The 22673-nt window shown below is 46.5% G+C and overlaps 1 protein-coding gene across 2 annotated transcripts in view; it reads right to left on the bottom strand.

Moving 5' to 3' along the window:
* Positions 1–22673, bottom strand: part of bckdhb (branched chain keto acid dehydrogenase E1 subunit beta) — a 380244-nt gene that overhangs the window by 233389 nt on the left and 124182 nt on the right. For both annotated transcript variants that reach the window (XM_038799321.1, XM_038799322.1), the window contains exons 6-7: positions 18899–19007; positions 816–913 (exon numbers count right to left, since the gene is read on the bottom strand). In XM_038799321.1, coding sequence (XP_038655249.1) covers positions 816–913; positions 18899–19007 — 207 coding nt within the window. The remainder of the gene's footprint in view (positions 1–815; positions 914–18898; positions 19008–22673) is intronic.

Raw genomic sequence — 22673 nt, 5'->3', positions numbered from 1 at the left:
TGTGGAATCACTTAGCTCTGTCTATTACTTATTGTTTATGCTGTTCGGCATACAAGTAGTCCTGTGTTGTAGTGTCACCAAGTTGACACCTCATTTTTCGATATGCCTGATGTTGCTCCTGGCATGCTCTCCTGCACTCTTCATTGAACCAGGGTTGATCGCCTGGTTTGGTGGTAATGGTAGAGTGGGAGATATGCCAGGCCATGAGGTTACAGGTTGTGGTTGAATCCAATTCTGCTGCTGCTGATGGCTCACAGCGCCTCATGGATGCCCAGTCTTGAGTTGCTAGATCGGTAAGTCTATCCCATACCACGGTGGTAGCACCACACATCAAAATGGAGAGTATCCTCAATGTGAAGATGGGACTTTTGTCTCCACAAGGACTGTGCGGTAGTCACTTCATGTGGGACTTTTTAATTTATGAAAGTTCAGACATACTGAATGTGCAGCATTCACTTGGGATGTCACTTCCTCAAACAACTTGGTCAGAGATTCTGAGTGTCAGTCATGGATGGGGAAATAGTAAATTTTATTAACTATCAGATTTACTAAATTAGAAACATTATTTTCTTAAATATACAGCGAGCAACCAAAACTGTGGGACACACAAGAATATTTGTTTAACTTGGAAAGATAGTTTTACACAGCTTAGTGTTTCTTGGTGCTCTTCCCTTGGTAATATAAATGTCACATTGCTTAACACATGATGTCCATTTCTGCTCTATAAAAACACTGAATCTTAAAAGATACATTTTCATACGAAGCACAAACATTGAAGTGTTTTACTTCAATAAATAAAATATACAAATGCTGACCTGAGTTCCCCAGGCAACAAGTGTAACATCATTTCCTTCCTCCAGGATCTCTGCTTGCGAAAGAGGGATTTGATAAGCTTCTACAGGAACTTGTTCCACTGCGTAAATGCAAGGAAATAAAAGAACACAACATGTTAGTTTGTATACTATAATAAAAAAAGATCATGGCAGAAATACTCACCCATGTCCAAGGTCATAAATCTGAAACTGCAACTCTGTTTCTCTCCATAGATGCAGCCTAATCAACTATATCCAGCATTTTCTGATTTTATTATAGATTTCCAACATATGATGTATTTTGTTTTAGTTTGTACACCGTTCACCAATGTGATTAACACTTTACAATGGAAATTAAGGTTTATGGAATCATTCATCGTCAAAGATAATAAATTTATTTCACAACATAGCAAATGAAGTATCACATGTCCATTAACAGAAATATTTAAATAATCTGCACTTTCTGAAAGAATTAATTACTGAATCAAGCTACACTGTAACCTCTCCATGGGAGCAAGTAATTTCTGGATTTCACATTTTCAGGATTATAGAGTGCAAAAGGAGGTCTTTCAGCCCATCGGGACTGCACTGACCTTCAGAATGAGCACCCTACCTAGGCCCAATCCCCCATCTATCCTGTAACCCCACCTAGGGACAATTTATCATGCCCAATCCACCTAACTCGCACATCTTTGGACTGTGGGAGGAAACCAGAGCACCCGGAGGAAACCCACGCTACTTGATATCTGCTGCTTGCTCCAAAACTATACTTATAAAAATACTGTGCCCCACAGTAAGAAGTTAAAAAGTCATAATATTCGATTTATCAGCAGCAAAGGTGGGAGAGTAGCAGGATATGGTTGGAGGAGCAGTGAACACCAAAGGTGGTGAACGTGCGGAGGAAAACAGATCTTTTGGGGGGAGGTGCGGGGACAAGGGTGAAAGAGCCTGCTGGGGTCACAGTGGAAGGTGAGCCAACCGGTGCCATGGGGAAAGTGTGCGAGAGTGATAGAGATAGAAGAGTGCGAGAGATAGAAGAGAGAGAGGAGAGAATGAGTGTGTGTGTGTGTGTGTGTACCGCGTGTGCCTGGCTGACTCCTAGTCTTAGCATAGAGCATGGAACATACAACGCAGAAGGAGGCCATTCGCTGCATCAAGTCTGCACCGATCCACACCGACCCACTTAAGCCTTCACTTCCACCCTATCCCGTAACCCAATAACCCCTCATAACCTTTACTGGTCATTAAGGACAATTTATCATGGCCAATCCACCTAACCTACACGTCTTTGGACTGTGGGAGGAAACCGGAGCACCCGGAGGAAACCCACACAGACACGGGGAGAACGTACAGACTCCGCACAGAGTGACCCAGCAGGGAATCGACCCGGGACCCTAGCGCTGTGAAGCCACAATGCTAATCACTTGTGCTACCAGTCTCACTCACCCTCATCCCCACACACCAGCACATACTATCACCTATCTACACAGTGAGGTGAATGAGTGAGCACACGGAGACTAGCAGTGAGCTGCAAACACATACTCTGACCCTCACACACTGATCATCTTCATTAATTACTCTCTTTTAAATCAATTTATTATTTTGACATTGTTTTGTTTTTGTTCAGCAAGTTTTTTTCACTTCATTCTCAACTCTTATTTTTAATTTGTGTATCTTTCCGAAACTTTGGACTGTGGGAGGAACCCCCCGCCCCCATGCAAAAACGTTGGATAAGCCTGTCCTAAAAAAATGCATTGGACACAGATTGTGTTTTCTGCCAATTCAGATAATAAAAAATATCACACTCCCATACCACTTTAGACTAATTTTCATATTGTGTTTTGAAGTTAAATAGGTATGAAGAAAATGATTTGCAAAAGCAAAAAGATAAACAGTGCACTATACAGTGCAAACAACAATTCTGATTGACTGGTCGGCTACCTAGAATGAGCAATAGTGAGCAAAGCTTCGACCATACTGCATCTTCCATTTTTCTTCACTTTGCACCATTGTTTCCGATCCTAAAAGAATCTTTGTGGGTTTCATGATCTGCCTTTCAGCCAACCGTCTGTCGCCTCATTGCCAACTGCAAAACCTAGTTCTGAAAATATGGTCGGTCAAAGATCACATGGTCAGCCTCCTCTCAGAGATAGCATAAGTTCATTTCCAGCAAAGCTCCCTCAATGCATTGAGAAATTGGCAGAAAGTGGGGGTGGGCTGACAGCCACAGTACAATTGGCTCCAGATGTTTCAGATTCTGTATTACCCCCGTTTGGAGAAGACAGGCTACAGAAAACTCAACATGGCAGCTACCACACTTGCTCTTTTTGCTCTTACAGGGTTTTATCAGTCGAAGATTGAGGTTTTGATTAAACAGAGAGATTAGGTCAAACCCATTGTAAAAGGAGAATTATGAGCATAGCTCTTAGACAACTGGGATATGCAGGAAGAGGGGATAAATTTATTTTAATCCCTGGTTACACATGGGGCTGAATTTTATAGGGAGGGTGTGCTGCTGGGCGCCAGTCAACCAACATTAAAGAAAGCAGCCCTGCAGGCAGAACGAACAAGGTGAGAGTGGGACTTCTGCCACTCACTGATTGACCGGCAGCTCTCGCAGTTCCAGCAGCACCAGAGCTCAGTACTGGGCGCTGCCAGGACTGCAGGCAGACACGCTGATGAAGAAGACATGTCCACTGAAGTAAAGTGAATTTGGGGTTTTGGACGGGATGAATTGGGGAGGCAACAACGAGATGTGAAGGATGTTGGGGTGGGGGGGCAGGTATTAGGGACCAAACAGGAAGAAACAAAGGGGCTATCATTATCATCTTGGAGGGGTGGCCCCCGATGTGCACAGGGCACCCTTAAAGTTCACAGCCCACCCACTCCCACCTTTTAAACAGTTTGCTTTAAAAAAAACTGCCTGCCCGCTCCACCCACTTGCCCATGCCAATCAGATTATGCCATGGGCAGCATATTATTCAGGTCAACTGGCTTGGTAACAAGCTTAATTGATCCATTGCTATTTATTTAAAAATTGAGGGGAAGTTGCTGCTTTCAGCACCAATTCACCTACTGTATTATGAGGGAGAGCTCAGGATTGAGTAGAAATGTGGTAGGCTGACTTCCGGTTGCGGCTATGCGGAGCTAAGCCGCACGTTCGGCAGCTCCCGCCAGGAACGGACCTTTGGGCTCTTTTTAGGGCCCCCAGCGGCACTTTTTCGACGGCTCCCGACGTGGGAAGGTGATAACAACATTCCCCCAGCGGTATATGGCCTGGACCAGGAGTGGGGCGAGTAAAATAGCAGTGGCAGCACCAAAGAAAAAGCGGGGGAAGAGGCACAAGATGGCGGCCAGCGGAGACCTGGAGGCATGGAGGCAGTGGGCGCAGGAGCAGCAGGAGACTCTCCAGCGCTGCTTCCGGGAGATCAAAGCGGAGCTGCAAGAGCCGTTGAAGGCTGCCATCAACAAGCTGATGGAGACTCAGACTGCCCAGGGGGTGACAATTCAGGAGATCCGACAACAGGCCTCTGAAAGAGAGGATGAGGCCTCAGCCCTCGTGGCAAAGGTGGAGATGCATGAGGCGCTCCAAAAAAAGTGGCAGGAGCGGTTCAAGGAGCTGGAGAACCGGTCAAGGCGGAAAAATTTGCGGATCTTGGGCCTCCCGGAGGGGCTGGAGGGGTCACACTTGGGGGCCTATGTGGTCGTCATGCTGCACTCGCTGATGGGAGCTGGTTCCTTCCAGGGGCCCCTGGAGCTGGAGGGGCCCCACAGAATTCTGGCAAGAAGGCCCAAGCCGAATGAGCCGCCACGGGCGGTGCTGGTGCGGTTTTATCGGTTCGCTGACCGGGAGTGTGTGCTCAGGTGGGCCAAGAAGGAGCGGAGCAGCAGGTGGGAGAACGCGGTGGTACGGATCTACCAGGACTGGAGCGCGGAGGTGGCTAAGCGGAGGGCCGGGTACAACCGGACGAAGGCGGTGCTACATCAAAAAGGAGTCAAGTTCGGCATGCTGCAACCGGCGCATTTGTGGGTCACCTACAGGGACCGGCACTTCTACTTCGAGTCCCCGGAGGAGGCGTGGGCCTTCGTGCAGGCCGAGAAGTTGGACTCAACCTGAGGGCTGGGTGCGGGGTGCTCTGTGTAACTGTGTTATCTTTTGAGGGGGGGGTTTCTGTTTAATGTTGGTTCTATGTTGCTTTCAGGGTGAGTGGGGCACTGTCTTTTTGCTTGGGCTCGGTGGAGGGGGGCAGACTGGCTGTGTGGGGAGCTGATGGTGGGAAGGGGGGCCGGGGCTCCGCGGGGGGATGGGGCCGACAATGGGTGTTGTTTTAGAGGTGACGTGGCCGGACAGGAGGAAAGCGCGGGCTTTTTCCCGTGCTGAGGGCTGAGGGGGGCGGAGTCGGAGGTGACAGCGCGGGCTTTTTTTTCCAGCGTGAGAGCGGGAGGGGGAGGAGGAGAGCCTGCTCGTGGGCACTGGGGAGGAGGGGCAGCCCCACATTGGGAGGGGTCGGAGGAGTGGCGGGAGTTGCCGGGGTCAGCTGGCTTACGGGAGTACTATGGAGGGAGTAACGCGGCTAGGGGGGCCCGGGGGGAGGGGGTTACCGGGCTGCTGCTGGAATGGTCAGGGAGGAGCTGATGTATGCAGAGTGGGTTGAGTCGGGGGTTTGCCGCCGTGGGAAACGGGCCGAGTGGGAGGCGCGGGCCTGTGGCGGGCAGAGGAAGGGTTATGGCTAGTCGGCGGGGGAGGGGGGGCAGGGAGCCCCCTGATCCGGCTGATAACCTGGAATGTGAGGGGACTGAACGGGCCAGTCAAACGGGCCCGCGTGTTCGCGCACCTGAAGGGGCTGAAGGCGGACGTGGCCATGCTCCAGGAGACACACCTGAAGGTGGCGGACCAGGTTAGATTGAGGAAAGGATGGGTAGGCCAAGTGTTTCATTCGGGGCTGGATGCAAAAAATCGAGGGGTGGCGATCCTGGTGGGAAAGAGGGTGTCGTTTGAGGCGTTGAATGTGGTGGCAGACAGCGGCGGGAGGTATGTGATAGTGAGTGGTAAGCTGCGGGGGGAGTGGGTGGTGTTGGTCAACGTGTACGCCCCGAACTGGGACGATGCGGGTTTTATGCGGCGCATGTTGGGCCGCATTCCAGATCTGGAGATCGGGGGCCTGATAATGGGGGGGGGGGGGATTTTAATACAGTGTTGGACCCGCCACTGGATTGATCCAGATCCAGGACGGGTAGGAGGCCAGCGGCGGCCAAGGTGTTGAGGGGGTTCATGGATCAGATGGATGGGGTGGATCCTTAGAGGTTTGCGAGGCCAAGGGCCAGGGAGTTTTCATACTTCTCCCATGTGCACAAGGCCTATTCCCGGATCGACTTTTTCATTATGAGTAGGGTGCTGATTCCGAGGGTGGAGGACGCCGAATATTCGGCGATAGCCATTTCAGATCATGCCCCACATTGGGTGGACCTCGAGCTGGGGGAGGAGAGTGACCAGCGCCCACTCTGGCGCTTGGAGGTGGGGCTGTTGGCAGATGAGGAGGTGAGCGGGCGGGTTCGAGGAGGTATCATGAGGTACCTGGAGGCTAATGATAATGGGGAGGTCCGAGTGGGGACGGTCTGGGAGGCACTGAAGGCGGTGGTCAGAGGGGAGTTGATCTCCATTCGAACCCATAGGGAGAGGAGGGAGCGAAGAGAGAGGGAGAGGTTGGTGGGGGAGCTGGTGAGGGTGGACAGGAGATACGCGGAGGCTCCGGAGGAGGGATTGCTGAGGGAGCGGAGTAGTCTTCAGGCCAAGTTTGACCTGCTGACCACTAGAAAGGCGGAGGCTCAGTGGAGGAAGGCACAGGGAGCGGTGTATGAATATGGGGAGAAGGCGAGTTGGATGCTGGCGCATCAGCTCCGCAAGCGGGATACGGCGGGGAGATTGGTGGAGTCAAGGATAGGGGAGGAAATGTGGTGCGAAGGGGGGTAGACATCAATGGGGTCTTCAGGGACTTCTATGAGGAACTGTATCGGTCTGAACCCCCGGCGGGAAAGGGGGGGGGGGGGGGAATGGGGTGCTTCTTGGACCGGCTGCGATTCCCGAGGGTGGAGGAGGGACAGGTGGAGGGATTGGGGGCGCCGATTGAGCTCGAGGAGCTGGTCAAAGGAATTGGGATGCAGCCGGGGAAGGCGCCGGGGCCAGATGGGTTCCCGGTCGAATTTTATAAGAAGTATGCAGACCTGTTGGGTCCCCTGTTGGTTAGGACCTTCAACGAGGCATGGGAGGGGGGGGCTCTGCCCCCGACTATGTCCCGGGCGATGATTTCCCTGATCCTTAAGCGGGACAAGGACCCCCTGCAGTGTGGGTCATACAGGCCAATCTCGCTGTTAAATGTAAACGCCAAACTGATGGCAAAGATCTTGGCCACGAGGATAGAGGACTGTGTGCCACGGGTCATTCATGAGGATCAGATGGGGTTCGTGAAGGGGCGACAGTTGAACACCAACATACGGAATCTCTTGAATGTTATAATGATGCCAGCGGTAGCGGGGGAAGCGGAGATAGTGGTGGCGCTGGACGCGGAGAAGGCCTTTGATAGGGTTGAGTGGGGGTACTTGTGGGAGGTGCTGGAAAGGTTTGGGTTTGGGGAGGGGTTTGTCAGATGGGTGAGGCTATTATATGAGCCGCCGATGGCGAGCGTAACCACGAATAGGAGGAGATCGGAGTATTTTCGATTATATCGAGGGACGAGGCAGGGGTGGCCCCTGTCCCCCTGCTCATTGCGTTAGCAATTGAACTCCTGGCCATGGCGTTGAGGGAGTCGAGGAACTGGAGGGGACTGGCGCGAGGGGGAGGAGGAGTACCGTGTGTCGCTCTATGCCGATAATTTATTGTTGTATGTGGCGGACCTGGTGGGGGGGAATGCCGGAGGTGATGAAGATCCTTAGGGAATTTGGGGAGTTTTCAGGATACAAGCTCAACCTGGGGTAGAGCGAGCTGTTTGTCGTGCATCAGGGGGACCAGGAGGAGGGTCTTGGTAGGTTCCCACTAAAGAAGGGTGGAGAGGAGTTTTAGGTACCTGGGAGTCCAGGTGGCCAGGAGCTGGGGGGCCCTACACAAACTCAACCTTACAAGGCTGGTGGAGGAGTTTAAAAGATGGGACCTGTTGCCGCTGTCGCTGGCGGGTAGGGTGCAGTCCGTCAAGATGACGGTGCTCCCGAGGTTTTTGTTCCTGTTTCAGTGCCTTCCCATCCTTATCCCAAAGGCTTTTTTCAGGAGGGTCAACAGGAGCATTACGGGGTTTGTGTGGGCGCATGGGACCCCGAGGGTGAGAAGGGTGTTCTTGGAGCGGGGCAGAAATGGGGGGGGCTGGCGCTGCCCAACCTCTGTGGGTACTATTGGGCTGCCAAAGCAGCGATGGTGCGTAAGTGGGTGATGGACGGGGAGGGGGCAGCATGGAAGAGGATGGAGATGGCATCCTGTGTGGGCACGAGCCTGGAGGTGCTGGTGACGGCGCCGCTGCCGCTCCCTCTGACGAGGTATACCACGAGCCCGGTGGTGGCGGCTACCCTCAAAATTTGGGGGCAGTGGAGGAGACACAGGGGGGAGGTGGGGGCCTCGATGAGGTCCCCGATACGGGGGAACCATCGGTTTGTCCCAGGGAATATTGACGGTGGGTTCCTGGGTTGGCACAGGGCGGGTATTAGGAGGTTGTGGGACCTGTTTTTAGATGGGAGGTTTGCTAGCCTGGGTGAGCTAGAGGGGAAGTTCGGGCTCCCCCCGGGGAACACCTTCAGATACATGCAGGTGACGGCGTTTGCCAGGCGGCAGGTGACGGGATTCCCGTTGTTGCCCCCGCGTGGGGTCCAGGACAGGGTGCACTCGGGGGTGTGGGTTGGAGAGGGGAAGATTTCGGAAATATACCAAGTGATGCAGGAGATGGACGAGGCCTCGGTGGAGGAGCTAAAGGGTAAATGGGAAGAGGAGGTGGGTGAGGAGATTGAGGGGGGGATGTGGGCAGATGCTCTAGGAAGGGTGAACTCCTCCTCTTCTTGTGCGAGGCTCAGCCTCATACAGTTTAAGATGCTGCATAGGGCTCATATGACCGGGACGAGGATGAGTCGGTTCTTTGGGGGCGAGGCCAGGTGCAATAGGTGCTCAGGGAGCCCAGCGAATCATGCCAATATGTTCTGGGCATGCCCAGCGCTGAGGGAATTTTGGAAGGGGGTAGCGAGCACAGTGTCGAGGGTGGTAGGATCCAGGGTCAAGCCAGGCTGGGGACTCGCAATATTCGGCGTTGCAGGGGAGCCGGGAGGGCAGGTGGCGAAAGAGGCCGGTGTTCTGGCCTTTGCGTCCCTAGTAGCCCGGTGGAGGATTCTTCTTCAGTGGAAGGATGCAAGGCCCCCAAGCGTGGAGGCCTGGGTCAATGATATGGCGGGGTTTATCAAATTGGAAAGGATGAAATTTGCCCTAAGGGGATCAGTTCAGGGGTTTTTCAGGCGGTGGCAGCCTTTTCTAGATTTCCTAGCAGAACGATAGGGAAAGAGGCCAGCAGCAGCAGCCGCCGGGGGGGGGGGGGGGGGGGGGGGGGGGGGGGGGGGGTCGTCTCAGTGGTTAGGGTTGAAGGGATGTGTACATATGTTCTTTGGTTACGACGGGCGTTAATCTACTTTTTCTGTTTTGTATTTGTGGGGGGGGGGGGGGGTTGTTTTCTTTGGTTTTTCTCAGTTGTTAATATATAATTTGTTGTTATTAATATTTTGTAAAAATTTGAATAAAAATTATTTTAAAAAAAAAGAAACTTGGCAAGCTGCCACCCCTCTTATTTTACCCTTGACTCCATCCTGCCAAAACACAGCCGGTAGGGAGCCATAAAATCCAGCCAATGGTGGGTGTTGCAAAGATTCTTACCAATGCTATGGAACATGACCAAGGCAAATCAGATTAAGTGGTTCAAATCACAAAAATCACAATTAAATCATTGCAATGCTAACCACAGCAAGTCTATGAAGGATAAAAGTGAGGCTATCCAAAAGTCACAAGATCTTCTGCTGGACATAAATATCAATTTTTTGTGAAAGGTTCGACACCGATAAGAGGCTCACTCGTGAAAAATAGTTTTGAAAAATCAGGCAGGGAAAGATGTAGTACATGAAATGATAAAAATAACTTTGCAACGCACACATCCTGCTAAAGACGGGCCATCTCGTAAAATGCAACCTAAAGTATATTATTTTCAGTGGCTATTACTTTATAAGAAAAATTAACGGGGTACAAGCATAATAAAACAAATGTTGGCTGCAGTTTTCAGAGCAATAAGTTAGCAATCACCATTCAAGGCAGCAAACATGGACATAATGTTATCTATAATCAAAACCTTCTGTAGAATTTTGCATATAGTCTGTCACTCAAGAGTCAATGAAGTAGATTTGCGGTGGTAATGATATTCAATGCCAAGGGCAGGTATCTCTCCTGTTGGAGGATGGTTATTTCTTGGCACTTATGTGATACGTATAAATATTAGTTGCCATTTTTCAGTCAAAGTCTGCACTTTATCCATGCCTTTTCAGACAGAGATTGCTTCCTCACTGAGGAATATAGTATGCAGCTGTGCAATAGTTAGCAAACAGTCCTAATTCTGAGCTCATGATGGAGGGCAGGCCACTGATGAACAACTAGAGAAAGTTGGGCCAAAAACACTGCTGGGTCCTACAACAACGATGTGTGGCTGAGATGATTGACCTCCAACAATCATAAATATCTTCCCAGACACGACTCCAGCTAATGGCCATTTAATTGAATACTGCCTTGGTAGCAAGGGAATCAGTCCCACCTCTGGAATTCAACTCAGGAAAATACTCGAATGAAGGCTATAATTAAGTTGGAACCCAGACGGAGTATTGGTGATCAGGTTATTGGTGAATAAATACCACTTGATAGCATTGTCAATGACTTATTTCATCACTTCACTGATGAGTATGAATAGATTGACAGAAGAGTAAGTGATTTCGCCTGCTATTTTTGTGGACAGGCCATTCCAACTGAAGTTTTCACACTGGCGGAAACCAGCACTGGAATAGCTTGGCTGGTTCTGGAGCACGAGTCTTCAGTCATATTGTCGAAGGGACCTGTAGCCCTGAAGACGATGTTACATGGAGGGAAATCAAATTAGCTGAAGACTGGCACCTGTGATGTAGGGGACCTCAAGGACCTTCTACTCGGCCCTTCTGACTTGAGTTTTAATTAATAATGGGCTCCACCTGGTTTAGCTGGTTTAGCTCACTGAGCTAAATCGCTGGCTTTTAAAGCAGACCAAGCAGGCCAGCAGCACGGCTCCAGCCTCCCCGGACAGGCGCCGGAATGTGGCGACTTGGGGCTTTTCACAGTAACTTCATTGAAGCCTACTCGTGACAATAAGCGATTTTCATTTTTTTCACCTCATTTCATTGAGGATGGGATGTTCTTGAAGCAGCCTCCTACCATTAGATGTTTAATTGTCCACTATCCTTCATGGCTGGAAATGGTAGAGCTTTGGCCTCAGCCACTGGTCAAGGAATCACCTAACTCTATTGCATGCTGCATCCACTTTTTAGCACTTCACCACGATGAGGAATTGTACAGTGGTGGTTTCTTTCGAACTAAAAAGTGACTCGAACTAATTGCATCAGTCAGTGCTCTCTGTGAAGTCTGAACATTTTGCAGCGATGGGTCAGGAGGAAAATAAGAAATGAAGACTTATATTAAGGTGCCTATAGATGGTTCTCAACACTGAGTGCAAACTGCATAAAGCTCTGAAACATTAAACAAAATTGTTTTCGAAGTTTGCTAGGAAAGTGCACAAAACGTCTTGAATAAATCTTTGGGTGCCAGGGTGAGAAGAAGGATACGATGCTAGTGATAGAATGAAAGCACCTGGAAATGTGGAAAGGCAGTGTCTTGACCTGCAACTCAACCCAATGACTTTCCCAGCACCAGCCTCATAACATGAATTCTGGCAGGCTCTTATCACCCTCATCATCCATGAAGCTCTGTTTTTAGTTCCCTTATCTTTCGCCATTGTTGGGATGTCGCATCTAAAGCATCTCTTCTTTAAAGATCACCAACTGTTCCACTACAGCTTTTCCTGTCGGTCTCTGATTTCAATTTATCCTGGCCAGATCCCTTCTTATCGCATTGAAATTAGCCTTCTTCCAATTACTAGTCTAAACCTAACCTGGGATGCAAGCAATCTGGACCAGATGACTTAGCTACCCCAAGCATTGCCAACCTTTCCAGTAGCACGGCCCTTCCATTTTTTACACTATCCATTGCCTCCACTATCACCATTTCTATTGAGGTTTTGCCAGATTCCTAGTTCTCAGTGAACACCAAAAGAAATCATTAAGCATTCTGGTCTTGCACTGTGCCTCTGAGTGTGTATCACCCTCTATGTCCCAAATTGGGCCCACTTCATCTCTTACTACCCGCTTGATATTTAGATGATGGTATAAGATTTTGGGGGCCCCTTTTATTTTGACTGACATTCTATTCTGATACTCTTTCTTTTTCTTATTTTCCTCTTTACTTCCCTCTCAACCTATTTTATTTGACCTGGTTTTTCACTTGGAAAAGCTCACCTGATGTGCATCATGCACCCTCCTTTTCTATTTGATCAGAATCTCTATCTCCCTCATCACCCAAGAAGCTCTGTTTTTAGTTTCCTTAACTTTGGTCCTTGTTGGAATGTACCCCTTGTACATAAAGCACCTCGTCTTTAAAGATCACCAATTGTTCCAGTCTAGCTTTTCCAGTCAGTGTCTGATTCCAATTTATCCTGGCCAGATCCCTTCTCATCGCACTGATGTTCTATATCAAATTGTTCCTTGCTCTTCTCCATTAGTTATCTAAACCTTACTGAACACTCTGACCCAAATGTTCCCCCTGCAGACATTTGGTCCACTTGGACCACCTCATTTCCCTGCACCAGATCCAGCAATGTTTCCTTTCTAGTTGGACCAAGATCATACTGATCAAGAAATTTCTCCTGATCAGTACAGATATTTAACTCCCTCTTTATCCTTTACGTTAACATTATACCTATTAGTACTTGAGTAATTAAAGTCCCCATTATCACCACTCTATAGTTCATGTACATCTCTGTGGTTTTTTTGCAGATTTGTTCCTCTGTCTCGCTCCCACTATTTGAAAATCTGTAGTATACCCAAGTAGCATGATCTTAACCTTCCTGTTTGTCAACTCTAATGAAAATATCATTGTCTCAAGGAAGTCCTCTCTTTACAAGACTACAATCTCTTCCCTAATCATTAATGTCCCTTTTTCCCTTCTCAATCTTTTCTGAACATGATATATCATTGTACGTTAAATACCGGATCCTCACCAGTTTTAAGCTATGTTTCTGCTATTACCATTACATCATATCCCCAGTGACTGCTATTTGTGCTTACAGCTCACCAACCTCACGCACCACATTGGGTGCATTTACGTACATATCCTATCTTTGCATTCCTCTTAATGCTTCTTAATCCACCCAAATCTAATATGGTACTACTGCCTTCTCTTGTACTGTTCAACACTCACACTTTAAACCCCTTATTCATCTTTTTTACTTCTATATGCTGCCACCCATCCTCTGCCACTCGCAAACACATTATTGAACCTTTCCACAAAGATATTGGTCCGAGTCCTGTTTAGGTGCACCCTGTCCCTTTTCAATAGATACCTTAGCAGATATTGTCTCGATATGCCTCGTCGTCCCTACTATACTATGCTTGAAGATATGAACTAATCTTCCTTATTTTCCATTTTCAGACGAGCGTATGAAACTATTACTCCCCTCGAGGTTCTACTTTTTAATTCCTTCCTTAGTTCCAAAATACCTGGCCTTAGGATCTGAATAGCTGCTCTCCCTATACCAACGTGCACCTATTTTACCATAAGTTTTTTGTCTTGTTAAAAACTGAAACTGGTCAGCTTTTTAAATTCCACTACCAATCACAGCTTTTATCTTAATTTTGTAGCAAACATGTTTTGATGTCAAGTGTGCAGATTATTTAATTGTTAGATTTTAACATTGCTTTCTTTTTCTCTCCTTAACATGCACATAATGGGGATGTAAAGTACATAGTGTACTTAGTCTTCAAAGCAATATCCTAGCACTGTGGTTAACACTGTTGCTTCACAACGCCTAGCATTGTTACTTCACAGAGGCAGGGACCCGGGTTCGGCTCGCAGCTTGGGTCACTGTCTGTGCAGAGTCTGCACGTTCTCCACGTGTCTGCGTGAAGTTCCTCCGGGCACTCCGGATTTCTCCCTTAAGTCCCCAAAGAGGTGAATTGGAAATTCTGAATTCTCCCTCAGTGTACCCGAACAGGCGCCAGAGTGTGGCGATTAGGGGATTTTCACAGTAACTTAATTGCAGTGTTAATGTAAGCCTTCTTGTGACACTAATAAAGGTTATTATTCATTTGGAAAAACTAGCTATTATTAGAATATTTTTGTAAAATTCTACAGTGATACCTTTTGTCTAACATTTTAACTGGATATATTTAAATTAATTAATATATAGCATCATCCATAAGATGTGGCATTGTAGAATTTTGCACTAAGTGACACCATCCTTTGGTCTACATAAATCAGACATGAGCAAACTTGTAAATTAATGTCTGAAACGAATTCATGTCAGGTCAATTTGTGGGCTTAGACCAATCAAAATAGTTCAGCGACCAAAAAATGGACGTTCTTTATGCATTTTAACACCATGTGACTAGAACTGACATGATTCCGACAGATCAATAAAACTTATATTTATGAGTCAGAGGAACAGAACGTACCACTTTCGGATTATAACTGCGGGAGCTAAGGAAAATACCTACTGGGTCACACCAATCCACCAGTAGCAGCTTTCATTTCACACAAAGTTGGAATAGACTTCCGCAGTAGCCTGAACACTGAATGTTCAATAGTGCCAGGCCAATTTACAGTTTTACTAAGATCATCTTTTAGCAGTAAACACTAACTCTCACATAAATTATTCTTATCAGGTAAAAATCCTCCTCCTCCATTATCGGCGGCTGAGAAAGCCGGTGGTGGCAGAGAATATGGGTGGCACGGTAGCACAGTGGTTAGCACTGTTGTTTCACAGCTCCAGGGTCCCAGGTTCGATTCCCGGTTTGGGTCACTGTCCGTGCAGAGTCTGCATGTTCTCCCCGTGTCTGCGTGGGTTTCCTCTGGGTGCTCCGAGTACTCCCACAAGTGCTGTAAACGCGCTTGTAAGTGAATTCTCCCTCTGTGTACCCGAACAGCTGCCGGAGTGTGGCGACTAGGGGATTTTCACATTAACTGCATTGCAGTGTTAATGTATGCCTACTTGTGACACTAATAAAGACTATTATTAGTGTTAGAGTCCAAGAGGAGTCTTCAAACTGCTTTTACGTCAGCGGGATTTCCCATTCCGATGGTCCACGCCCCGCGCCAATGATGAAATGGGGTTCCTGCCATGAAAGATCGGGAATCCCATTGCGCTACATTTACATCAAATTAACTGGTTCCCCTGCTCTTTTATACCTCTCCCCATTGGAATCCCTCCCTCGGCTGTGACAGGTCCTGACAATTGGGAATCTGGCAAAGAAAACCCGTTGGGGGTGCACAGGTAAGTACAGGCCCCAAGGGGAGACGGTCGTGCAAAGGCAATACCCTGGCAGTGTTCCCTGGCAAATGTGCTGGGGGGACTGCCAGGAGGAAGGGCTTCCTTTAGAAGGTCTGTGGGAGGAGATTTCCCATGTATATTTGGGCGGAGGGGGAGAATAGGTTTCCCCACCGATCTTTTTTTAAATTTCTCTTTTCCCAAGGGGGGACCCCCTGCCCTGAAACATACATGGAGGTGGTACAGGGCAGGTAAGGAGGGGCCTCTGGGAGATTGTGGGGTTACATGTGAGTTCTAGAAGGGGGCATGGGGGGTCCGGAAGAGGAGGGAAATGAACTGCTGCTTCTTCCTACAACAGCAATAACACTTCAAGAGTATTTCATTGGTTGCAAAGCACTTTGGGATCATCCTGTGGTTATGAAAAATACAAGAAAAGATTTGTGTGCATATTATATGGACTGGCCATGCTAAATATGAAAATGAAAATGAAAATCGCTTATTGTCACGAGTAGGCTTCAATGAAGTTACTGTGAAAAGCCCCTAGTCGCCACATTCCAGCGCCTATCCGGGGAGGCTGGTACGGGAATCGAACCGTGCTGCTAGCCTGCTTGGTCTGCTTTAAGAGCCAGTGATTTAGCCTTGTGAGCTAAACCTATGTCCCTTAGTGTCCAAAAATGTGCTAGTTAGGTAGGGGTACAGGGTTGCAGGGATAATGCATGGGACTGGACCTAAGTAGGGTGTTCTTTCAGTGGGTTTGTGCAGACTCGATGGGCCAATGTCCTCCTTCTGCATTGCAGGGATTCTATGGATTCTAAGTGCAAGTAAGTCTTTCCCACTCTTGAAAATTTTAATTGATTCGGCATTCATGCGTCTTTTGATGGAACTTTTCCAAATCTCCACCATACGGTTTTAATGAAAAATGTTACCCAGTTTTTATCCTAAAAAACCGAGCTCTAATTTTAAGACTATACCGGCTTGATTCCTCCACCAACGTAAATAATTTCTACCTACCTTAATGAATCATAATCTTACGAAAATCGACACATTTTCCACTCAACTTTTTAAATGCAATCTGTATGCAAGTTCTTTTGGTATTATAACACTTAAACCAATCAGAATAACAAGACATCTTCATACGAGCTCTCCTTATAATTTAACATTCAAAAGCGTGATATCATTCTGGTGATTCTATGCTACACCTTTTGCTAGATTGTAGCTACTTTCATGAGGCGTGGTCTTCAAAACTGAATTCAGTGCTTCAAACAAAGTCTGACTGAGGCTTTGTAAAACTTATAATTTCCTCTTTTTTTCATGCCATCCCTCTTGAATTAAAGGTGAACATCCTGTACAATTTTCTGACTATTTCTTATACCTGTCTATTAAATTTTAGTGATCTGTATACATGGATACCCAAAATGTCTTTGCTCAGTCACAGCTCCTATTAAAAAAAACATTTCAATTGGTCTTTCTCGGATGCAAATCTCACAACCCCACTTTGAATTCCATCGGCTATAGTTTTGCCCACCCACTTAATCTGTCCATGTCCCTTTGTAACTCCCTGCTCCAACCCACAAGACTTGTGTCTCCTAAATTTGTGTCACCTATAAATTTGAATATAGACCTCTCTATTCCTTCTTCCAAGCACCAGCAAAGTGAAAAGCTGAAAATTAATACAGATTCCCTGGAGAAGATCAGTTGTCACATCCCAGTATTCAGAGAATGTAGCCTTTATCCCCTACGTTGTTTCCTACCCCTCAGCCAATTAGCAATGCATGTCACAAGGTTACCTAAAATTCTCCACTGGCTGGAATCATATCGAGAACAAGAATCACACTGCAGTAAATTCATCGTCCAAACAATCTTGGGATTCAATAGCATGCTTCGATTTTCATTGTTCCCGAAATCAGAAAACATTGAAATAAAAGTAAAATATTGCAGATGCGGGTAATCTGAGAAACAGAAAATGCTTTTTTGCTTCCAGTGTCATAAATGCTTTGAAATGTTACTCAACATATTAAAAAAAAAATCAAGTGCCAAAAGTGATTTTCTTAATAAAATGTCAGGCTTTGGAAGGTGCAGCATAATAATACTGCACTTAGTTGAACCAAAAACAGAAAGCCAACATAAACACCAAAAAGATGACAAAATTGGAATGTCTTATTTGATCTCCAGCATACATAAACGTCTGGTTTTGACCTTTGCCAAACACATTTGTATTTTCCAATGAATTAGAACATTGACTTTAACTTACATAGCTGCATCCCGACAAGACTAATAACCAAACTCTGCAATCTTGGACTTGACCCCTCTCTGTGCAGCTGGATCCTTGACTTCCTCAGCAACAGACCGCAATCTGTCAGGATAGGTAACAGCACCTCCTCCACATTAGTCCTCATGAGGCCCCGCAAGGATGTGTGCTCAATCCTCTACTGCATTCCTTATACACAAATGCCTGTGTGGCAAGATTAAACTCCAACTCAATCTATAAGTTTGCGGATGATACGACTGTGGTGGGCCGTATCTCAAACAACGACTAATCAGACTACAGGAGGGAGATAAATCACTTGGTTGCATGGTGTACCGAAAACAACCTCTCTCTAAATGTTGGAAAGACCAAGGAACTGATCATCGACTTCAGGAAGCGGCGCACGACACACACTCCCGTCTGCATCAATGGCTCCAAAGTGGAGATGGTCGATAACTTCCTGGGGGTAACCATCACCAACAATCTGTCCTGGTCCACTCACATTGATGCAACAGTCAAGAAAGCTCAACAACGTCTCTACTTGGCATGTCTGCACCACTCTCTCAAACTTCGACATGTATGATAGAGAGCATCCTATCCGGCTGCATCACAGCTTGGTATGGCAACTACTCGGTCCAAGATCGCCAAAAACTGCAGAGTGTGGTGAACTCAGCCCAACGCATCACACAAGCTTACCACCCTCCCATTGATTCCGTATACACATCCCGCTGCCTCAGGAGCGCAGACAACATTATCAGAGACCCCTCCCACCCAGGCAGTGCCTCCTTCCAGGACCTTCCATCAGGTAGAAAGTACAGAAGTCTGAAGACCCACATTTCCAGGCATAAGAACAGCTTCTTTCCTACAGCTACAAGACTCCTCAACGACTCCCCCTCGGACTGACCTGTTCCCTGTAAGACACTATTCACGATGCCCTCGGCTGCTCTTGCTCATGTATTTGCTTTGTTTGGCCCCTTGTTCCGCACTGTAACCAAACACTTTATCAATGTACCATTTGTCAATGTTCTCTGTTGATTATTCTTTTTGTCTACTATATACGTACTGTGTATGTTCCCTCGGCCGCAGAAAAATATTTTTCACTGTACTTCGGTACATGTGACAATAAATCAAATCAATCAATCAATCAAGCATTAATTCCAACAAAATTGGTAAATGTAGTCGGTGGTAATCTTGTAACAGAAACACAGGAAACTTACCTGCAGCTCTGTAAAGTATTTTAGGCTCAAAAAAGATGCAAGGATTTTTGTCCTGTATGCATGATAGCAACAATCCCTTGGCCTGGATAGGGCTTCTTGGAATAACCACCTGTAACACAAAAATAATTTGTTAAATTAATCCCACATTCATACTGTATGATCAATCTGTGTCTACTAGTAATTTTCCAAACATGTCTCCACAGTATTTCCGTTGACTCCTCACTCAAAGTGTTGTTTACACAATACAGTACCTACTGTTCATTAATACCCAGCAGCTGTACATTATTTCAGAATACAGTTCAATTAATGCTCATTTCATATGATAGCCAGGCAGCAATAAATTGCACATTTAGAAAAATCTAATACCAGAATATTAATAAAGCTTGGAAAGTCTAATTTCTAGCCAACGTTAATTAACATATTGCACAGTTATTACCTGTGCCACTGGAGGTGGGCTGAGGTAATATTCTCACCCATCTGTTTGTGAACAATATATCTCAAAAAAATAATGGCTAGACTTCAACAAAGCTTGGTACCCAGAAGGGTATGGCGTCCTTGGCGAAGGTGCAGATCGGGATCTGGATCCTGGAATTTCTTTTTTGAAGGATCTGTTAATATTGCGAGAGAGGGCAAATTGATTTTTCTTAAAACAAAATGTTGAAGGATTTTTTCATTTAGAATGTTGTTGATTGTTTGAGAACGGTGTCAATTTTCTCAGCTGCTGTGGTGGAATTTGTCACAGTTGTCAAAATGTCAGCAGAGTTTTCAGAGCAGGTTGTTGGATATGGATTGGACTGAAACCTCCTCAGTGAAATGGAAGTTGTGAATAAAGATATTTCCTTTTTCAGCTTTGTAGTTACAGAGCATCAGCCAGGCAGATAAATACATCAAGAGCAGCATATTTGTCATGACAGACTTAACACAAAGATAGCATGGCGGAGGTATGCGCTCGACTTAACACCCTCCTCACTTGTACATATTATATTCTCATTCTGGGAAGAACAGCATTGTTTTCCACAAACTCTTAGTTTGTTACTTGTATCAGGTTTATTCTTGTACAAATGATGTTTAACAAATTTATTAAAGATGCTTGCATTTTAGAGGACTAACTTAGACGTGTAATTTGCTTCTTGTTTTTCTGTGAACCTAAGTACATACCTCAACCCTAGAATTCACCTTTACTTGTGTACATGTTTGCCTGCAGGTTTGGGGGAGTGGGTGATTTCATTCTGTTTACATGTTGTGGTGTTGTGTGAATAAATATTTGTCTTTTCTTTTGATTTAAACTTACCAGAAAGCCTGCTCCATGTCTATTGTTAAAAATGACAACACAAAAAAAAGTTTTAAAACACTCCCTCTAAATTTATGCAAGAGCAGCATCACGGCCATTAATACCTTTCCCTGTCTATAACATCTACAAGGGAATCAAGGGTTATGGGTGGCAGGCAGGGAAGTTAAGATCACAATCAGATCAGTCATGATCTTACTGAAAGGCAGAACAGGCTTGATGGGCCAAATGGCCTCCTCCTGCTCCTATTTCTGATCATCTTTCAATACCATCTGTAAGCAGTGAATAAAACATCAATATAGTATTAGGCCTAGAAGTAAAAAGGGAACCAACCCACATGAAAATAAAATGTATCTGTCAATTCATCATTTTTACGCAATTAAGTTGCTTGACTTTTGATAGTTACAACTGGTAGCACCAGCAATCTTAATATTTCACTGAAAGAGGTTATGCTTTTGAACAAATAAAATTTTTCAACAGTTTTCTTCGCTTCTCCCTGCATATGCTTGCTGTACGGTGACACAGACAGTAACAGCCCTCCCAAAGCCTCGCCCCAAATGATCATTATTTTCCGACATAGTGGTAGTCAGTTATGAAACTGGTACAAGAGGAGGACCCAGCTCAGTTAAGTCCTTAATGAAGATAGATAGATAGAGAAATACAGCACAGAACAGGCCCTTCGGCCAACGATGTTGTGCCGAACTTTTGTCCTAGGTTAATCATATAATTTTGGACACTAAGGGCAATTTTTCATGGCCAATCCACCCAACCTGCACATCTGTGGACTGTGGGAGGAAACCGGAGTACCCGGAGGAAACCCACGCACACACGGGGAGGATGTGCAGACTCCACACAGACAGTGACCCAAGTCCAAATCGAACTTGGGACTCTGGAGCTGTGAAGCAATTGTGCTATCCACAATGCTACCGTGCTGCCCTTAAGAAGTTAATCTACACTCCATTATTCTACCCTAATCCATGTACCTATCCAATAGCCGCTTGAAGGTCCCTAACGTTTCCGACTCAACTACTTCCACAGGCAGTGCAGTCCATGCCCCCACTACTCTCTGGGTAAAGAACCTACCTCTGACATCCCCTCTATATCTTCCACCATTTATCTTAAATTTATGTCCCCTTGTAATGGTCTGTTCCACCCGGGGAAAAAGTCTCTGACTGTCTACTCTATCTATTCACCAGATCACCTTATAAACCTCTATCAAGTCGCCCCTCATCCTTCTCCGTTCTAATGAGAAAAGGCCTAGCACCCTCAACCTTTCCTCGTATGACCTACTCTCCATTCCAGGCAACATCCTGGTAAATCTCCTTTGCACCTTTTCCAAAGCTTCCACATCCTTCCTAAAATGAGGTGACCAGAACTGCACACAGTACTCCAAATGTGGCCTGACCAAGGTTTTGTACAGCTGCATCATCACCTCACGGCTCTTAAATTCAATCCCTCTGCTAATGAACGCTAGCACACCATAGGCCTTCTTCACAGCTCTATCCACTTGAAATGAAAATGAAATGAAAATTGTTTATTGTCACATGTAGGCTTCAAATGAAGTTACTGTGAAAAGCCCCTAGTCGCCACATTCCAGCGCCTGTTCGGAGAGGCTGGTACGGGAACTTGAGTGGCAACTTTCAAAGATCTATGAACACAGACCCCAAGATCTCTCTGCTCCTCCACATTGCCAAGAACCCTACCGTTAACCCTGTATTCCGCATGCATATTTGTCCTTCCAAAATGGACAACCTCACACTTGTCAGGGTTGAATCCATCTGCCACTTCTCAGCCCAGCTCTGCATCCTATCTATGTCTCTTTGAAGCCGACAACAGCCCTCCTCACTACCCACAACTCCACCAATCTTTGTATCATCTGCAAATTTACTGACCCACCCTTCAACTCCCTCATCCAAGTCGTTAATGAAAATCACAAACAGCAGAGGACCCAGGACTGATCCCTACGGTACGCCACTGATAACTGAGCTCCAGGCTGAATATTTGCCATCCACCACCACTCTCTGTCTTCTATCGGTTAGCCAGTTTGTTATCCAACTGGCCAAATTTCCCACTATCCCATGCCTCCTTACTTTCTGCACAAGCCTACAATGGGGAACCTTATCAAATGCCTTACTAAAATCCATGTACACTACATCCACTGCTTTACCTTCATCCACATGCTTGTTCACCTCCTCAAATAAGTCAATAAGACTTGTAAGGCAAGACCTACCCCTCACAAATCCGTGCTGACTATCCCTAATCAAGCAGTGTCTTTCCAGATGCTCAGAAATCCTGTCCCTCAGTACCCTTTCCATTACTTTGCCTACCACCGAAGTAAGACTAACTGGCCTGTAATTCCCAGGGTTATCCCTATTCCCTTTTTTGAACAGGGGCACGACATTCGCCACTCTCCAATCCTCTGGTACCACCCCTGTTGACAGCGAGGACGAAAAGATCATTGCCAACGGCTCTGCAATTTCATTTCTT

The sequence above is a fragment of the Scyliorhinus canicula genome, chromosome 6 (assembly GCF_902713615.1).
Source record: "Scyliorhinus canicula chromosome 6, sScyCan1.1, whole genome shotgun sequence".
In the NCBI taxonomy this organism is placed as follows: domain Eukaryota; kingdom Metazoa; phylum Chordata; class Chondrichthyes; order Carcharhiniformes; family Scyliorhinidae; genus Scyliorhinus; species Scyliorhinus canicula.
This window is presented reverse-complemented; position numbering and strand designations above follow the sequence as displayed.